Source organism: Medicago truncatula, chromosome 4 (assembly GCF_003473485.1).
Source record: "Medicago truncatula cultivar Jemalong A17 chromosome 4, MtrunA17r5.0-ANR, whole genome shotgun sequence".
Lineage (NCBI taxonomy): Eukaryota > Viridiplantae > Streptophyta > Magnoliopsida > Fabales > Fabaceae > Medicago > Medicago truncatula.
This window is the reverse complement of record NC_053045.1, coordinates 62,753,252-62,769,141: the sequence shown is the minus strand read 5'-3', so window position 1 is coordinate 62,769,141 and position 15,890 is coordinate 62,753,252. Positions and strand designations below refer to the sequence as shown.

The 15,890-nt window shown below is 33.1% G+C and overlaps 2 protein-coding genes across 2 annotated transcripts; both read left to right on the top strand.

Moving 5' to 3' along the window:
• The first annotated feature begins 6,450 nt into the window (after positions 1 to 6,450).
• Positions 6,451 to 9,834, top strand: LOC11435785 (probable LRR receptor-like serine/threonine-protein kinase At2g24230). The gene has a single exon (XM_003610277.4). It carries the CDS (start codon positions 6,947 to 6,949, stop codon positions 9,500 to 9,502), a length of 2,556 nt encoding a protein of 851 aa, XP_003610325.1. The 5' UTR covers positions 6,451 to 6,946; the 3' UTR covers positions 9,503 to 9,834.
• Positions 9,835 to 10,971: 1,137 nt separating this feature from the next.
• On the top strand, positions 10,972 to 13,625 carry LOC25494286 (eukaryotic translation initiation factor 5A-2). The gene is made up of 5 exons (XM_013603138.3): positions 10,972 to 11,172; positions 11,953 to 12,075; positions 12,155 to 12,211; positions 13,036 to 13,110; positions 13,197 to 13,625. Exons 1-5 carry the CDS (start codon positions 11,050 to 11,052, stop codon positions 13,296 to 13,298), a joined length of 480 nt encoding a protein of 159 aa, XP_013458592.1. The 5' UTR covers positions 10,972 to 11,049; the 3' UTR covers positions 13,299 to 13,625.
• Positions 13,626 to 15,890: the final 2,265 nt, after the last annotated feature.

Below are 15,890 nucleotides of genomic sequence, written 5' to 3'. Positions count from 1 at the left end.
TATATGGAGCTATTGTTCCGGAGCGGTGGTTGGCAATGATTGAGCAATGTTAGAGTTCTTGCATAGATTACTCGTTATTATCAGCAGTCACTACTCATCTTTAACGTATACATAGTTATATCCTGAGAATGAACCTGCTTTTGATTTGTTACGTGAATGATGATTTTATTACACACTCTTGTGGAATTTAAAGCTGTCTGACATGGAACAAATACTCTCTCACATGTCCGTCTCAAGGACGTTGACCTTCGAAAAGGACATATTGGTAAAAACTCTTTGCAATGGTATTTTAATGCGAGCTCAATTAAACCGTACACCGTTCTTCTCAAACTTCAAACCGGTTAGGATCCCATGCTATTAGACTCTGTTAGGAGTTTAGAGGAGAAGAAAATAATTTGGGAGTAGAAGAAAAAGTAGAGTTTTTTCAATATTTTGTATAGAATTATAAATGAATATAGTTACTTCTATCGGGATACCTCAATCTCCTTTTCTTCTTTATAACTATATTATTGTAATTATATGTTACTGATATTTTATAAAATTATCTAATGTTTTGGACTATTTTAAAATTTTCATCGTTGAGGTTAATGTCGTGCATCTTTTCAATTTTTGGTTTAAATGAACTTTTGATCTTTTATTTAAAAAAAATTGAAGTTTTAATCCTCATATTAAAAAATTGTTTTTTGGTCGCAGTACTTAGCTTTTTTCTGGATTTTCGCCCTCATGTTATTTTTGGGATCATCTTTTACAATGTCACCTTAACTAACGTGGCATGAGTGAACTGATAGCGTATTGGATTAGAATTTAGATTGTGTTTAATTCAACACTTACAAAATTGATTTATAAAATAGTCTGTTAATCATTTACAAAACCGACTTATAAAATAAAGTCTGCTAATCCCTTAAATAGGTATTAATTCCATAAAGTTTTTTTTACTTAAATTCCTTAAAGAAATTACTCACAAAGTGATTATTTAATATGTCTTAATAATAAAAGAGAAATGATATTTGTATAATTATTTTGTGATAATTTTCTCTTTCATACTAACGTTATGTTTTTACCTTTTCATCCTTATTGCTTTGGTTTATATAATTTTTTTTGGCTTAAATATGCATTTCATCCCTGCAATTATAGATCATTTGATTTTTCATCCCTGAACTTACTAAACCTCCCATTTTGCCCCTGCAAAAATATTAATCATTTGAATTTTCGTCCTAATCTCGTTTGATTACTGACGTGGCATGTCATTAGTCACATAAAAATGACGTGGCACAAACTGATTAGTAAAAGGCTATTATGAGTCAACAAATAGCACCTGAATTGACCATTTTACCCTTAATGAACAAAGACAAACTTGAAATGTCAAAATTATCCCTACCTTCTTTCCTCAATCTCCTTCTCTTCTTCCCTCGTTCTTTTCCTTCTTCTTATTTTTCCTTCATTTTCCACCTCTGCGATGTTCCACAGCCACCGCCGCCGTACCCACTGCATCAACCACCTCCTGAATCCTCAAACTCGACCCATCATCATCCAACGGTGAGATTTACAGTGTGCTTGGTTTGAATTTGTTGCTTCCACAAATCCACAAACCCACAAATTCCTCAATTTTGCACCAGCGCCGACGAAGGTAACATCGTCGGCGAAATTCCTCAATTTTGCACCGGTGCTGATGAAGGCAACATCGCCGACGACTTTCATGCTCACCTTCCATTTCCGATTTCCGATTTGATTATTTTGGGGTTTTTGATTTGGGAAAAAATGATGAAGAAGATACTGTATCAACACATTAAAGGTACTGCTAATCTGCTATCACCGCCGCCGTTGATGGGTTATTCTCCGTCGTGGTGCGGTTTTTGTTTCTTCTCTGCCGTTGCTGGGTGCTTCACGTTTTCCATCGCTCGACATTTGCATCGCCGATGTTGTGATTGTGGCTGTGATTGCGATTCCGATTAGCTTCGAACGATTCTCAGTTTCACGCGGTGGTGAGAGAAACAACATGAAAAACAGAGAATTATTGAGTTTGTATTTGAGAGAAAGCTTCTGTTTTGGTGATTGTTCTTGTGACAAAGGGCAATTTTGTTTTAGTTTGTGGTTGTTCTTGATGAAGCCATAAAAAATTGAGATTTGTTACAATGGGTTAGAGGAAAATAGGTTATTCAACACAAAATAGTTTTGGAGTTCTGTAATTATAGCATTGTGGTGGTGGTGATGGTTGTTCTATTTGCAGGGACTGTGAAGATGATGAATAGCAGAGAGTAAAAATGGTTTTGTTCAAGTGATGAACATAAGCCACACACTTTGATTTTGACGAAAAGCACAAAAACAAGCACAAACTAATTAAATGATAATGGTAGCATCTTTGTTAATGTTTAAAAGCTTCAAGTCTTTGTTGAAGGAGAGGGAGTGGGTGGGTGCTGATGGTGAAACAGAAGGATAGGGGGAGGGAGGGAGAGAAGGAGAACGAGGGAAGAAGATATGGGTAAAATGGTCTTTGCCATCCACCTAAGCAAATTTTTTTAATTAGGACGAAAATTCAAATGATTAATATTTGTAGAGGCAAAATGGAAGAATTAGTAAGTTCAAAGATGAAAAATCAAATGACCTATAATTGCAGGGATGAAATGCATATTTAAACAATTTTTTTTTTTATAAATCTATGATTATCTTAAATATTATCATATAAATTGTTGTTCAAATATGTTTACACGTGAATGTATACCTCAAAAAATACTGGTGTAAAACCTGACTGCGTGAAATCCAATTTGATGGTCCCATCCCAGTGGTACAGAAGATTTGACGTGGTTTGAAGAACAAGTATTGTATAGTGATTGAGAAAATGGATGCTATGATAATGATACTACACAGCTTCCGCTTAAAAATACTAGTGGAGAAGCTATGATTATTTGTTAGCCATTTTGTCGGTACATTTCATGTGTCAATCAATGTTACTCATGAACCCCATCCTTTACTATCAATGCAAATCATTCAACGCTGACGTCGCTCTATTGGATAATACTACTGGTAATAAACATGTTTTCCTCATTTGAGTTTAAATCTGAAACCTCGTTTTTAAGTAGTTTTATCGTTTTGTTTAGACAAAACAATATATAGTATTTTATAGGTTAAATTTATGATATACAAGTGAGATAAATCTTACATCATACATAATGTTATTTTTATCATTGAATTTGAATCAATAACTTTCATCATTAAATTAAATAAAATATACAGAGAATTATTGATTCAACAGTAAAATCAATCTTATACATGATGTAAGACTAATATACTTGTGTACATTAAACAATGTCTAGTTTATATTTTTTTTTATTATTCTAATTAGTTATTATAAACATTGTTTCCACACAAATTACCTTTTCATGTATTTAATTTAAAAAAAAAAAATAGAATTCTTACGTTATGTTTTTTTTTAATGTTTATGCCTATTGACCCAACCTCAGAGATTTGTCAAAAGCTGACTTTCTGCGCATGTTTCACGTAGAGGCCAACTTGCTGCCAATAAGTGAAAACCAAATAATGTATTTCGTGTATGTGAAGATTTGTCTTCATAATAGAGGGTTGTGGAATTTCTCCAATGAAGATCCAAACAAGTTGTGCCATAGAGATAAAAATGAATTATATATGGTCTGTAGACCACCCCCATAAAAATTGGTAGAGCATGTCACAATGAGACACATAATTGAACTATAGTAAAAGTAAAAATTGATGGACAACAGGTAAAATAAAAGTAAAATAACATGTCAACGAGAAAGAAAACCTACATACACCGCATCATGAATCCATAGAGTGGGATGAGATCATCTCAATTTATAAATGAAGATTGCAATTATGAAAGAGAAAGACACATAAAATAGATTGTGAGTTACATTATTAAATAAGTTCTACCATCATTAATTATTTATAAGATTTTTTGTGTTTTTATCTCTCCAAATAAAAAATAAAAAGTATCTTAACTCGTTAGTGACTTGCATTGATTTTGCAGTAAAATGAATATTAGTGAAAAAGTCGACAAAATCCTCATATGGGCAAATATTGGTCCCTGTTGAATTTTTTCACGTGATACGACAAACTGGCCGAAATGGCTCAAAAATCCAAAGTGAAAATGGATGATTGTTTACATTTTAAAGTAAAGTTCTCAAATCAAATATGGTCACCTACTAGATGGTCCACAATGGTAGATTATTGGTTAAGTAGAGCGTGACATTCACAATGGCCCACATTATGTAAATGAGCATAAATTGCGGGGTAACTTTGGAAAATGGGGACTTGTTTTATGTTTCAAAAGTCAAGAAAAATGCATTTTGTTCTACCATGAACGAAAGAAACCTGGCTAATCCATTGAAAATTACACATTCCTTAGTTTCTTTCTTAATTTTATACTAATATTTTTTAATAACAAATGCTATTTTATTTTTGGGACTTGGATAACCATGATAATGGAAATATAGCTAAAATATTGGTAACAACCTGTGAACTTTTTCTTTGTACCAACAACATTAATTGCACAATAAAATCAAATCCCCAGAATTTAATGAAAAAACATGCAAAGAAAGAGAAGGGGGTAATGGTATGAGGGAGTAAAGTACTCTCATGCAATCGGGGAAGTCGCTGGATTATGTCCAAGAGAAGTCAGGGGCTTTAGAATTTTGAGGGTGATGAAAGGATTCAAACTCTGAATTATTTGTCATTCTTTTAATTTTCAACAATTTTTTGAAGCTACTATCAAAAGTTATGTAATTTTTTCACGTCATAAATTTTTTAGGTTAAAAATGAAATGTTGAGGGTTTTTTTTTTTGCCGGAGTTCGAATCCCAAACCTTACATATATTATGCATTATCCATATCAACTGAGTTATGCTCACGATGATAGAGGTAGAGGGGTCTTATATTGCAACACTCTAATCTAATATTAATAGCAAGAGAGAAAAAAACTCCCTCCAATTTATTATATAAATAAACTTTTTTAAAAAAGAATAATTGTATTGGTTTTTTTGTTTTTCTTCTTTTTTGCCTACGATCCGGATAATAATAATAATAATAAAATAATACTAATTTCAACTTATTATACTTTGATTCTATACTTTATATTCACATAAATTCTACATACAAAATTGTAATTCAATTTTGACCTTTAAAAAAAATTAAAAGACCTATTTAATTCTCAGCTGCTCTATAAATAATTATCGATTCTTAACATTTGAAGGGTGTAGTGTCAATATCAAGGAAGCACTAAAACATCACAAGGACCAAAGTACACGTACCTGGCCTATGTTCGGATTTATGTTATTTAGAGAAAATCAAGCTAATTTCCTTTTTTTGTCAAAAAAAAAAGAAGCTAATTTCCTTTTGTTTACCCCCTCCTATTTTTTCCCTCGGAAAAAAAAAGGTAAACAAAAGGAAATTAAGCCTCAAATGGTTTAACGGTATAAAGATCGGTCTTGACCTTAGAAATCTTGGATTCGAGTTTTGTTGGTATATTTGGAATGAGATTTGTTTGAGCAAATATTTGGAATGCTATTTATCTTCTTGACAAACAACTTGACAATAGAATGAGTTAGTGTATAACAACAATGGATTGGGTCGATTGGTACATGACTTGTGTTCTTTAAATATGTGGTTAGAGGCTCGATTTCTGGCTTGCATGCATGGAAAAATTTTGGTTGGAAGGAGAGAAGGAGAACCCACCTTATGTGTCCCACATATTTCTCGACAGAAATTAGTTACCGCTAAATGACGGTGAAAATTTCGTACTAATATCATGATAAGTAAAAAAAAAAAATAGTTATTGCATCGTTGCACCTCACTTGATAAGTCTAAGTCTCATTAACATTTATAACTAGAAGTCAAGATTCAAATTCTAAACTTTCCATTTTTTAACATTTGTAATCGGTAAGTCTAATCATTAAACTATTTGACAAGAAAAATAACAATAGTGGCGGTGATAAACTAGTAGTGATTACTTGACAAGAAAAATAACAAAAGAGGTGGTGATAAACTAATTGACAAGAAAAATAACAATAGTGATGGTGATAAAATAATCAGCAAACCATTTGACAAGAAAAATAAATGACAGTGGTGTGAAGAATAACTAATGGACATTAAAATTCAAAAGATTTTATCCAACTACTCCTATAGTGGTGGTGATAAACACACTCACTCAGTGATTCAATGAAGAATCATTAAATTCACACCAATAAATCTTTAATACTATATTTACAATCACCAACCGTCATCCTCAACAATATTTCAATTCCATTTATGAACATCAAACCAACCCCACTGCACTCAACAACATTCATGTCCACCTCCTTTTCATTCATGCTACTAGTATGTCACTGAAGTCAATTAATTAAGAAAAGCTCATGTTCAAATCTTGATTGAAACTTTACTTACATTTTATTTTAACCTCTCGTAATAATTGTAAGGGTAATAGAATAAGAAAACACTAATAATTACACGTATTGCACTCCATGTACTATAACTCATTTGAAGGGGGTAAAGTAAAGTTATCCTGAAAAATCAGTTTTTATTTCCATGACAAAAAGTGCTTCCACGCCACACAAGTTAAAAAAGCATCACAACTTTTCCACAATCTTTGAGTCCTAGATAAAGACATCTTTTGTTTTAGTTCAAACCACAACCTTGTGTGTCCTTTAACTCAGTTTGTTTCTTCAAAAACACAACCAGTAGTTTTACCTTTACTCCTGTTTCTGTTTCAGCTCATTTTGTTTACTCTATTGCTTTGTACTTTGCAGTAAAAAATCTATCATTTTCACATGAGATTTTTTTTATTCACTAACATCATTGTGCATTAGTCTTAAAGTTCAAGAACATTCTGAATGCATTAAAGGGTTTGCTCCAATGGAGTAAAATATTATCCATATTCTATGATATTTTTTTGGTTTTGAATTTTGAACACTGTTTGCCAAATGGGTTTAGGAGTATTTGGATCTGTTTTGGTTTTGACATTTTTGTTCAAGCATTTAGCCTCACAGCAACCCAACACTGATGAATTCTATGTCTCTGAGTTTTTGAAGAAAATGGGTTTAACATCATCCTCCAAAGTTTACAACTTTTCATCTTCTGTTTGTTCATGGAAAGGTGTTTATTGTGATTCCAATAAGGAACATGTTGTTGAATTGAACCTTTCTGGTATTGGTCTTACTGGTCCAATTCCTGATACAACCATAGGCAAACTCAATAAACTTCACTCTTTGGATCTTAGCAACAACAAAATCACTACTTTGCCTTCAGATTTTTGGAGTTTAACCTCTCTCAAAAGCTTAAACCTTTCTTCCAATCATATTTCAGGTTCATTGACTAACAACATTGGAAACTTTGGTTTACTTGAAAACTTTGACTTGTCAAAAAACAGTTTCTCTGATGAAATTCCTGAAGCTTTGAGTTCCCTTGTGAGTTTGAAGGTTCTCAAACTTGACCACAACATGTTTGTTAGGAGTATTCCTTCAGGGATTCTCAAGTGTCAGTCTCTAGTTTCAATTGATCTTTCATCAAATCAGCTGAGTGGAACCCTTCCACATGGTTTTGGTGATGCTTTTCCTAAGCTTAGGACTTTGAACCTTGCTGAGAATAATATCTATGGTGGTGTGTCAAATTTTTCAAGGTTGAAGTCTATTGTGAGTCTCAACATTTCAGGAAATTCATTTCAAGGTTCTATTATAGAAGTCTTTGTGCTAAAGTTGGAGGCTTTGGACCTTAGCAGAAACCAATTTCAAGGTCACATTTCTCAGGTAAAGTACAACTGGTCTCATTTAGTTTATCTGGATTTGTCTGAGAATCAGCTTAGTGGAGAAATTTTCCAAAACTTGAACAATTCAATGAATTTAAAGCACCTTAGTCTTGCATGCAATAGATTTTCAAGACAGAAATTCCCAAAGATTGAAATGCTCCTAGGATTGGAATATCTTAATTTGTCTAAAACTAGTCTTGTTGGTCACATTCCTGATGAAATCTCACATCTTGGTAATTTGAATGCACTTGATCTTTCTATGAATCATCTTGATGGAAAAATTCCCTTACTGAAGAATAAACATCTTCAAGTTATCGACTTTTCACACAACAATTTGAGTGGACCAGTCCCTTCCTTTATCTTGAAGAGTCTCCCAAAGATGAAGAAATACAACTTCTCATATAATAACTTAACCCTTTGTGCCTCAGAAATCAAGCCTGATATCATGAAAACATCGTTCTTTGGATCAGTTAACAGCTGCCCAATAGCTGCAAATCCGAGTTTTTTCAAAAAAAGAAGAGACGTCGGCCACAGGGGAATGAAGCTAGCTCTTGTATTAACCCTCTCGTTGATATTTGCGCTTGCTGGTATTCTGTTCCTAGCATTTGGTTGCAGAAGGAAAAATAAAATGTGGGAAGTGAAACAAGGTTCATACAGAGAAGAACAGAATATCTCAGGTCCATTTTCTTTCCAAACTGATTCAACAACTTGGGTAGCTGATGTCAAACAGGCAACATCAGTTCCGGTAGTAATCTTTGAGAAGCCACTGTTAAATATTACATTTGCAGATCTCTTATCTGCAACTTCAAATTTTGATAGAGGTACCCTTTTGGCTGAAGGAAAATTTGGACCTGTCTATAGAGGCTTTCTACCTGGAAATATTCATGTAGCAGTTAAAGTGTTGGTTGTTGGTTCAACATTGACGGATGAAGAAGCTGCAAGAGAGCTTGAGTTTCTTGGTAGAATCAAGCATCCTAATCTAGTTCCTTTAACCGGTTATTGTGTAGCTGGTGATCAAAGGATCGCTATATATGATTACATGGAGAATGGAAACTTGCAAAATCTTCTTTATGATTTGCCACTTGGTGTTCAAAGCACAGATGATTGGAGCACAGATACTTGGGAAGAAGCTGATAATGGAATTCAAAATGTTGGTTCTGAAGGATTGCTCACAACTTGGAGATTTCGACACAAAATCGCACTTGGAACTGCAAGAGCATTGGCTTTTCTGCATCATGGATGTTCTCCTCCAATAATTCATAGAGCGGTTAAAGCTAGCAGTGTTTATTTGGATTATGATTTGGAGCCAAGGTTGTCTGATTTTGGTCTTGCCAAGATTTTTGGAAGTGGTTTGGACGAAGAGATTGCACGCGGTTCTCCCGGCTATGTTCCACCGGAGTTTTCTCAACCGGAATTTGAGTCTCCAACACCGAAATCGGATGTATATTGTTTTGGTGTTGTTCTTTTTGAGCTACTAACTGGAAAGAAGCCGGTTGGAGATGATTACACTGATGATAAAGAAGCAACAACTTTGGTAAGTTGGGTTAGAGGACTTGTAAGGAAGAATCAAACTTCAAGAGCTATTGATCCGAAAATTTGCGATACAGGATCGGATGAACAAATAGAGGAGGCTCTTAAAGTTGGATATCTATGCACAGCTGATTTACCTTTCAAAAGACCAACCATGCAGCAGATAGTTGGACTTCTAAAGGATATTGAACCTACAACTAGTTAGCCTTTAGCAACACATGATGTAAAAGAATGTTGGTGTTTTTATTTAACTTTTCTTTTTCTTTTTTCCTTTCTTTTTTGTACTTAGATTGAGAGCTTCCTATGCAACCATGGAGCAAATGTGGAGCTGTTAAGTTTTCTAATTCTGTTTTTAATGCTGATCCTTTTTCTTGCACTAGTTCTTTTGGTAGATGAAGAAGTATATAGCTTTGATGAATATGCACTTGAACTGACATGTAATGTTACTGCATCATGTAGCAGTAAATATGTTTAACTTGGTTTGTAAGTTGCAATTGCAAAGGTACATTTATTTCAAAAGAACTCTAGTTAATTTGAGTCCAAAATCCAAATGCACCCAAATATGTGATGGTTGGTTAGTTTGCAAATTGCATTCAAATGTGTCCAACTGTACTAATATTCAGATATGTTTGGTTTCTCATGGAGAATGTCCCAAATCACTTTATGTGATTTGAGAATATTTTCAACAGAAAACTAAACATACCGTACAATGGCCAAGGGTTACCTTGTTTTAATTTTTTACACCGTTAGTGGTTAGCTAATTATTTTCACTCTAATTAACAATAATAAATAATGTGTTGCTTAAAATACAATTCTAAATAATATTATATATCTAAAATCTAAATTAAAATACAACATGAGTACAACTAAAAATGTTGCAGTAAAACTAAAAACAACACAATCATAAATTTGCAAGTCCTTACCTTCCTAGTGATATGTTTATGGTGATTTTAACTTATGGCTAGGTTTAGTAGGAAGTAAACTAACTTATATCATACGAGTAAATAAATTAACAAATTGAGTTTGTAATATTTGATAAAATTAATAGTCGAACTAACTCATAGACATGAAGTGACATAAAATTATATAATTGAAAGATATCAATAAAATTAACAGAAAAATAACAAACTATAAGTAATAAGCTCCAATGCTACTCGGAGTAGTTATAAAAAAAAAAAATTATAAGTTCGTGAGAATAAATTATTACGAAACATGTCTACTATCCACTAAAAACTTAAAAATTGGTAGGTGTTAGTACTTGGATGTCTTTGGCTTTGGTGCCTTTGTCTCTATCTCTCTTTTAACAATAATTCTATTTCATCGAAATAATTTATTTTAATCATCACTCTCTCTCATCTAAAGTCACCAAAGTCAGTCAACACAAAGTCAATGAAGTGCAACAGGTGCATTACAAATTACCTCACTTTTATATTTATTTTTTTGTTTGAAAGAAACCTCACTTTTATATCTTCTTAATAGTGTCCTAAAATAAAATATCTAGCTAATACTTATCTACATTATTTAAAATGAATTATTTAATTTTTTGAAAAATAGAGTGTTGCATGTATCCACAAAGACCAAAAAAGGAACAGATGAAACGAATGCTAATCGGACGGTGAGGATCAGTTGAATGATTAGGTTTAGAATAAAAAGAGAGTTAGGGACCACCGCACCAAAAAAATCTCTTAACTCATCTTTCTCCTCACACATAACACATTACCCACGCGCGCAGAGAAAGCATCAATCAACACCATGTCTGACGAAGAACATCACTTTGAACCCGCTGCCGATGCCGGAGCATCCAAAACCTATCCTCAACAGGCCGGTACTATTCGCAAGAATGGTTACATCGTCATCAAGTCCAGGCCTTGCAAGGTTTTCTCCTTTTCCCTTTCCCCTTCTAGATTTTTTTTTTTTTTTTTTTTTTTTTTTAATTCCTTATTCGATCTCACTCTGATTTTGATTTATGCTATTCTATGATTACGATTTGTATTAATTAACATGCTTCCGTTTATATTGGTAACTGGGGATGTTTGAATCGAATATAAATTGGAACATGATTTCGTTGTTTTGATTTGATTGTTTTGAACGGAGACATAGACATATGGTGCTATTTTACATCTAGATCTAACATTGGTTGCAATAAATAATTGTGAAAAAAAATAATAATTAAGTTCCATGTTGAAAAGAGATTAACTTAATTTACAGCTTATATAGCATAAGCACTTATGTATGAACTTTTTATAAAATAAAGTTTATTAGTTTTTTTCTATACTCTTTTTAAGAGAGCTTATGAAAATAAGCAGAAAATAACTTATAGCTATCTCATTAACCGTTTTCACAAGTTCTTTCAAACAATTTCGCAAATGCTCCTGTATATAGTTAAGCTCAAATAAGTCAATCCAAACAGGCCCTAGGTTTTGAAACAATTTTTAAAGACGGACACCTAGTCGACATCGTTAGGATGAGTTAGGTTTAATTTAAAAACATAATACAACTGGAATTATCAATTGTGCTGAAACCTATATTCCTTGACTACAGGGACATTGGAATTTTAGTTTTGCTGTAATATTTCTTTGTTTTTATGATTTTCATTTTCAATTGGGCTAACTTGTCTTTTGGGTGCCATATTTGTTTCTCAATACATCTTGGTAGGTTGTTGAGGTTTCTACTTCAAAAACAGGAAAGCATGGACATGCAAAGTGTCACTTTGTTGCTATTGATATCTTCAATGGGAAAAAACTTGAAGATATTGTTCCTTCGTCCCACAATTGTGATGTAAGTCGGCCATTTCTTCATTTATGTTTTTTAGATTTTTGTTTTATGCATTTTTTAATCATCTTTGCTCTCTTTGCAGGTTCCTCATGTGAATCGTACTGATTATCAGTTGATTGATATCTCTGAAGATGGATTTGTAAGTTTTTTTCTTTTACTTGTGACAACTTTAGTAGGTGGGAAATTAAGTTGACACTTTCAAATGGATATATAAAATGAGAATTAGGTTATATAGATGAGTTACATGAGGGTGTTGTTATCTTTATGTCTGTTGAGGGATGAGGGCACTAAACATGTCCTAAAAACTGAGAGTATGTTTTATGTAAGGTTGCTTTCGAAGATAACAATTGTTTTCTGCCTTGTTTTCGTAACATGAAGAAAGTCAACTATTTCACAGTAAATTCTACCAAAGGAATGACTATAATATTTTTCTCTTGACTTCTACATTATGTTTTATGTTAGGTTGCTTTCAAAGATAACAATTGTTTTCTACCATGTTTTCCTGACATGAAGAAAGTCAAATATTTCACATTAAATTCTACCAAGGAATGACTATAACATTTTTCTTTTGACTTTTACTGTAAACCTATAAAACACGGATACAGACACCGGACACGGACGCTGACACAACTAATAATTTGAAAAAATCACATAATTCAGTGTAATTATAAGTGTCGGTGTCGGACACGACACGTGTCCGTGCTTCATAGCTGTAAACTCTATTTTGCATTCAATTCAAGTTTTTATTAGCTCATAAGTAAAATAAGATGACATAGGGTTCATTTTCTAAACTATATTTTTCTCATGTTGAATAAATATAAAATTGTTGATTTGAAAAGATAAATAATGAAGAATTCTGACTCCAATGTGAAGACAAACAAGTGCACAACAAGAAATAGGGACAAATTATTGCTATTGTCATTCAGTGGATCATTTATTAACCTACATGGATGTTTTGTTTAGGTGAGTTTGTTGACTGACAATGGAAGTACCAAGGATGATTTGAAGCTTCCTACTGATGATTCACTACTTACTCAGGTATTGGGTTTTGTAAATTTAGTTATGAATTTATGCCACATATATAGTTTGTCTCTTTTAATTTGATTTATTGGATACATTCATAGATTAAAGATGGATTTGCTGATGGAAAAGATCTCGTGGTTTCTGTCATGTCTGCGATGGGTGAAGAGCAGATATGTGCTCTGAAGGACATTGGTCCTAAGTAGTAATTTTTCGTATGATTGTGTGCTCAATAAAACTTGTCAATGTGGAAAAGAGTTTGAAACTCATAAAACTTGGTGTGGAGAAAAGTACCATATTTATCCTGTCTCTTTAGTTATTGAACTCTCTGGTTTTGGCCAGATGAATTCTTTAAGTGCCCCTTGTAACTTTATATTTTTTTTGTTGAGTTTAATATTGAACCCTATCTCTCCTCTGTGCTCTTTTCAACTAATTGATGGAGAAAAATAAATTTAGGATAATGTGTGTGATGTATTGTGCACTGGATATGCGCTCAAAGATTTGATATCATTATTGTACCAACAGCTTTATAACTTGCGATCAACACGGTTAACTTTTTTCAAAGATCAATGCGGTTAACTTATAGGGGATGCGGATCTAGACATCTTGCTATGTTATGAACATGCAACTTTAATAGTAGACATTTGTCTGAGTAGTTGTGTATATTGGACGGTCGATTAGTTGTGTCTAAGGGTTAAGGGGCGTTTGAGTATAATAATATCCAATAAGTTATTTTGGTTTGAACTTGTACACTGGTAAATGTCTGACATTCTCAAAGGGAGTACTCTGAGTTGTGTATGAGATTCCGAACGATGACATGAGTTAGTTTGGGTATAAGCTATTCTTTTTATAAACGACCGTAAGGAGTTTGTCAAAAGAGAAAATTAATGTTCCGAAAAAGCATATCACGAATATTTTGCGAATGTAGCAGCACCTACAAGCACCGATTTGTATTTTGTCAAATAAAGAAGCACCGACTGGTAGTACTACTTCTCTTCAAAATGATGAGTGCTAGGGGTGTACGTGGGTGGGTTTGATCAAACCCAAGACCCGAACTATATAGGGTACCCCGGTTTGGATGAGGTAAAATGTCCATGGGTGGGTTTGGGCAAACCCACTAGTTTTCGGTTTGGTTTGGGTTGGGTAGTGGGTTAGCCAAATTATTTTTATGTTTTTTTGGTAATATTAAATGACTAGAGTTCTCATATTTTTGGGTAAGTGAGTTTATTGAGTTTGGGTCAGGTTTTACCTAAAATCCGTTATTTTTTATGGGTTTTTCATTATTTAAAACCATATCTACCCAATCATCCAACCCAATCCACTTTTCTGGTTTTTTTTTTGTGGGTTTGACGGGTTTTTTGGGTTGACCCAACCCATATACACCCCCTAATGAGTGCCTCGAACACTACAAGTATTAAAATTTAAAATTTTAAAATGTACTTTTAAACTGATAGGTACATACTATATTCGTTCTTTTTTATTTTGACTCGAGCTATATTCGTAATGACATTAACTCGTTACTTTACTCAAAGCGAATGAATATACTACTAAAATGATGAATATAAATCTAACTACATATTTGTAAGTAATATTGTTTGAATTGCAATGCATTTCTATTTTAATCAATCAACCGGTACATTTGTAAGTAATATTGTTCGAATTGCAATACATTTCTTACTTTACTACGTTTTCACCGTAGAGGAGATCAAATCCTTCTTTTGAATACTAAATATATTAAAATAATTTTGCATTTAAATAAAGTTTAACTAAATCTTTGACCACACAAATCTATACTGACACGTAATATTTAGTTTTTGTTAAAAATATGTTTGACCACCATCTGGCTTGTTCGGAACTCCATGCTCTTCAACAGGTAAAGGCATCGCTTTTGGCAGCCAAGGCTAAGATCTCCATGTCTGGTCATGCTTCGAATGGTCACTGCCTTCCTACTACCTACGACGTTATTTATCTTATTGAACATATTTAATATTCCCCCCTCTTTACGGCGATTTAAGGATATTGAGATGATTGTTTACAAGCCTCCTACTCTTCCTTACATCAAGGTCAACACGGATTGTTTATAAGCAGTAGTAGTATAAAATGCAGGTTATTAGTAGTATTTCTCAATCCTTAATCTTTTTTAAATCATCATCATGAAGTGCAAACGCAAAAGCATTGAAACAATATTGTCAATAGTCGCTCAAAATGGAACGAATCTCACATATCTGCACGTGTTTAAGAAAATTCTAGAAAGTGGAGAAATTTATTGATCAAGCACAGCAAGAAGAAGGTGATTCAAAGAACAAGAAGAAGAAAAATTAAAGTGAAGTGATTATAATCTTAAATCTTCGATAAAAAAAAAAAAAAAAAAGGTATGAGAGCCTACCAAAGTCAAAGAATCATCAAATAATCAAATAAATTTGACAAGATCAATGCAGTACTTTAATGGTGAAAAATATGGTCATATGTTGGTTTGGCAAAGGAAGGAAAAAGTAGGAAGGTGATAAAGAAGCAAATATTGCTCCGGAGGAAGATTCTAATTCCGATACGGTTTTGTTGATGACCATTGGCCACCACCATCGTCCATCAACAAGGACTGTTCAAAATCACAATTATGATTTCTTGGTGCTAGTTGTTCAACCCACATGTCAAGTCACAAAGAGTGATTAGTTGAATTTGATCATCAAGAAAGAGCAAGGTGAGGTTTGCATATGATATATGGCGAACAAGAGGAAATGGCAAAGGTATGATGCAAATTAGAAGTTGATGTTGAAAGCTCTTGTCAAAAATAGGATATT

Bases quoted from the DNA above. Each gene is read 5' to 3' on its own strand.
- LOC11435785 (XM_003610277.4), top strand. From the start codon at position 6,947: ATGGGTTTAGGAGTATTTGGATCTGTTTTGGTTTTGACATTTTTGTTC.
- LOC25494286 (XM_013603138.3), top strand. From the start codon at position 11,050: ATGTCTGACGAAGAACATCACTTTGAACCCGCTGCCGATGCCGGAGCA. The intron at 12,076-12,154 runs GTAAGTCGGCCA...CTCTCTTTGCAG, and splicing joins CTTCGTCCCACAATTGTGAT to GTTCCTCATGTGAATCGTAC. The intron at 13,111-13,196 runs GTATTGGGTTTT...ATACATTCATAG, and splicing joins ATGATTCACTACTTACTCAG to ATTAAAGATGGATTTGCTGA.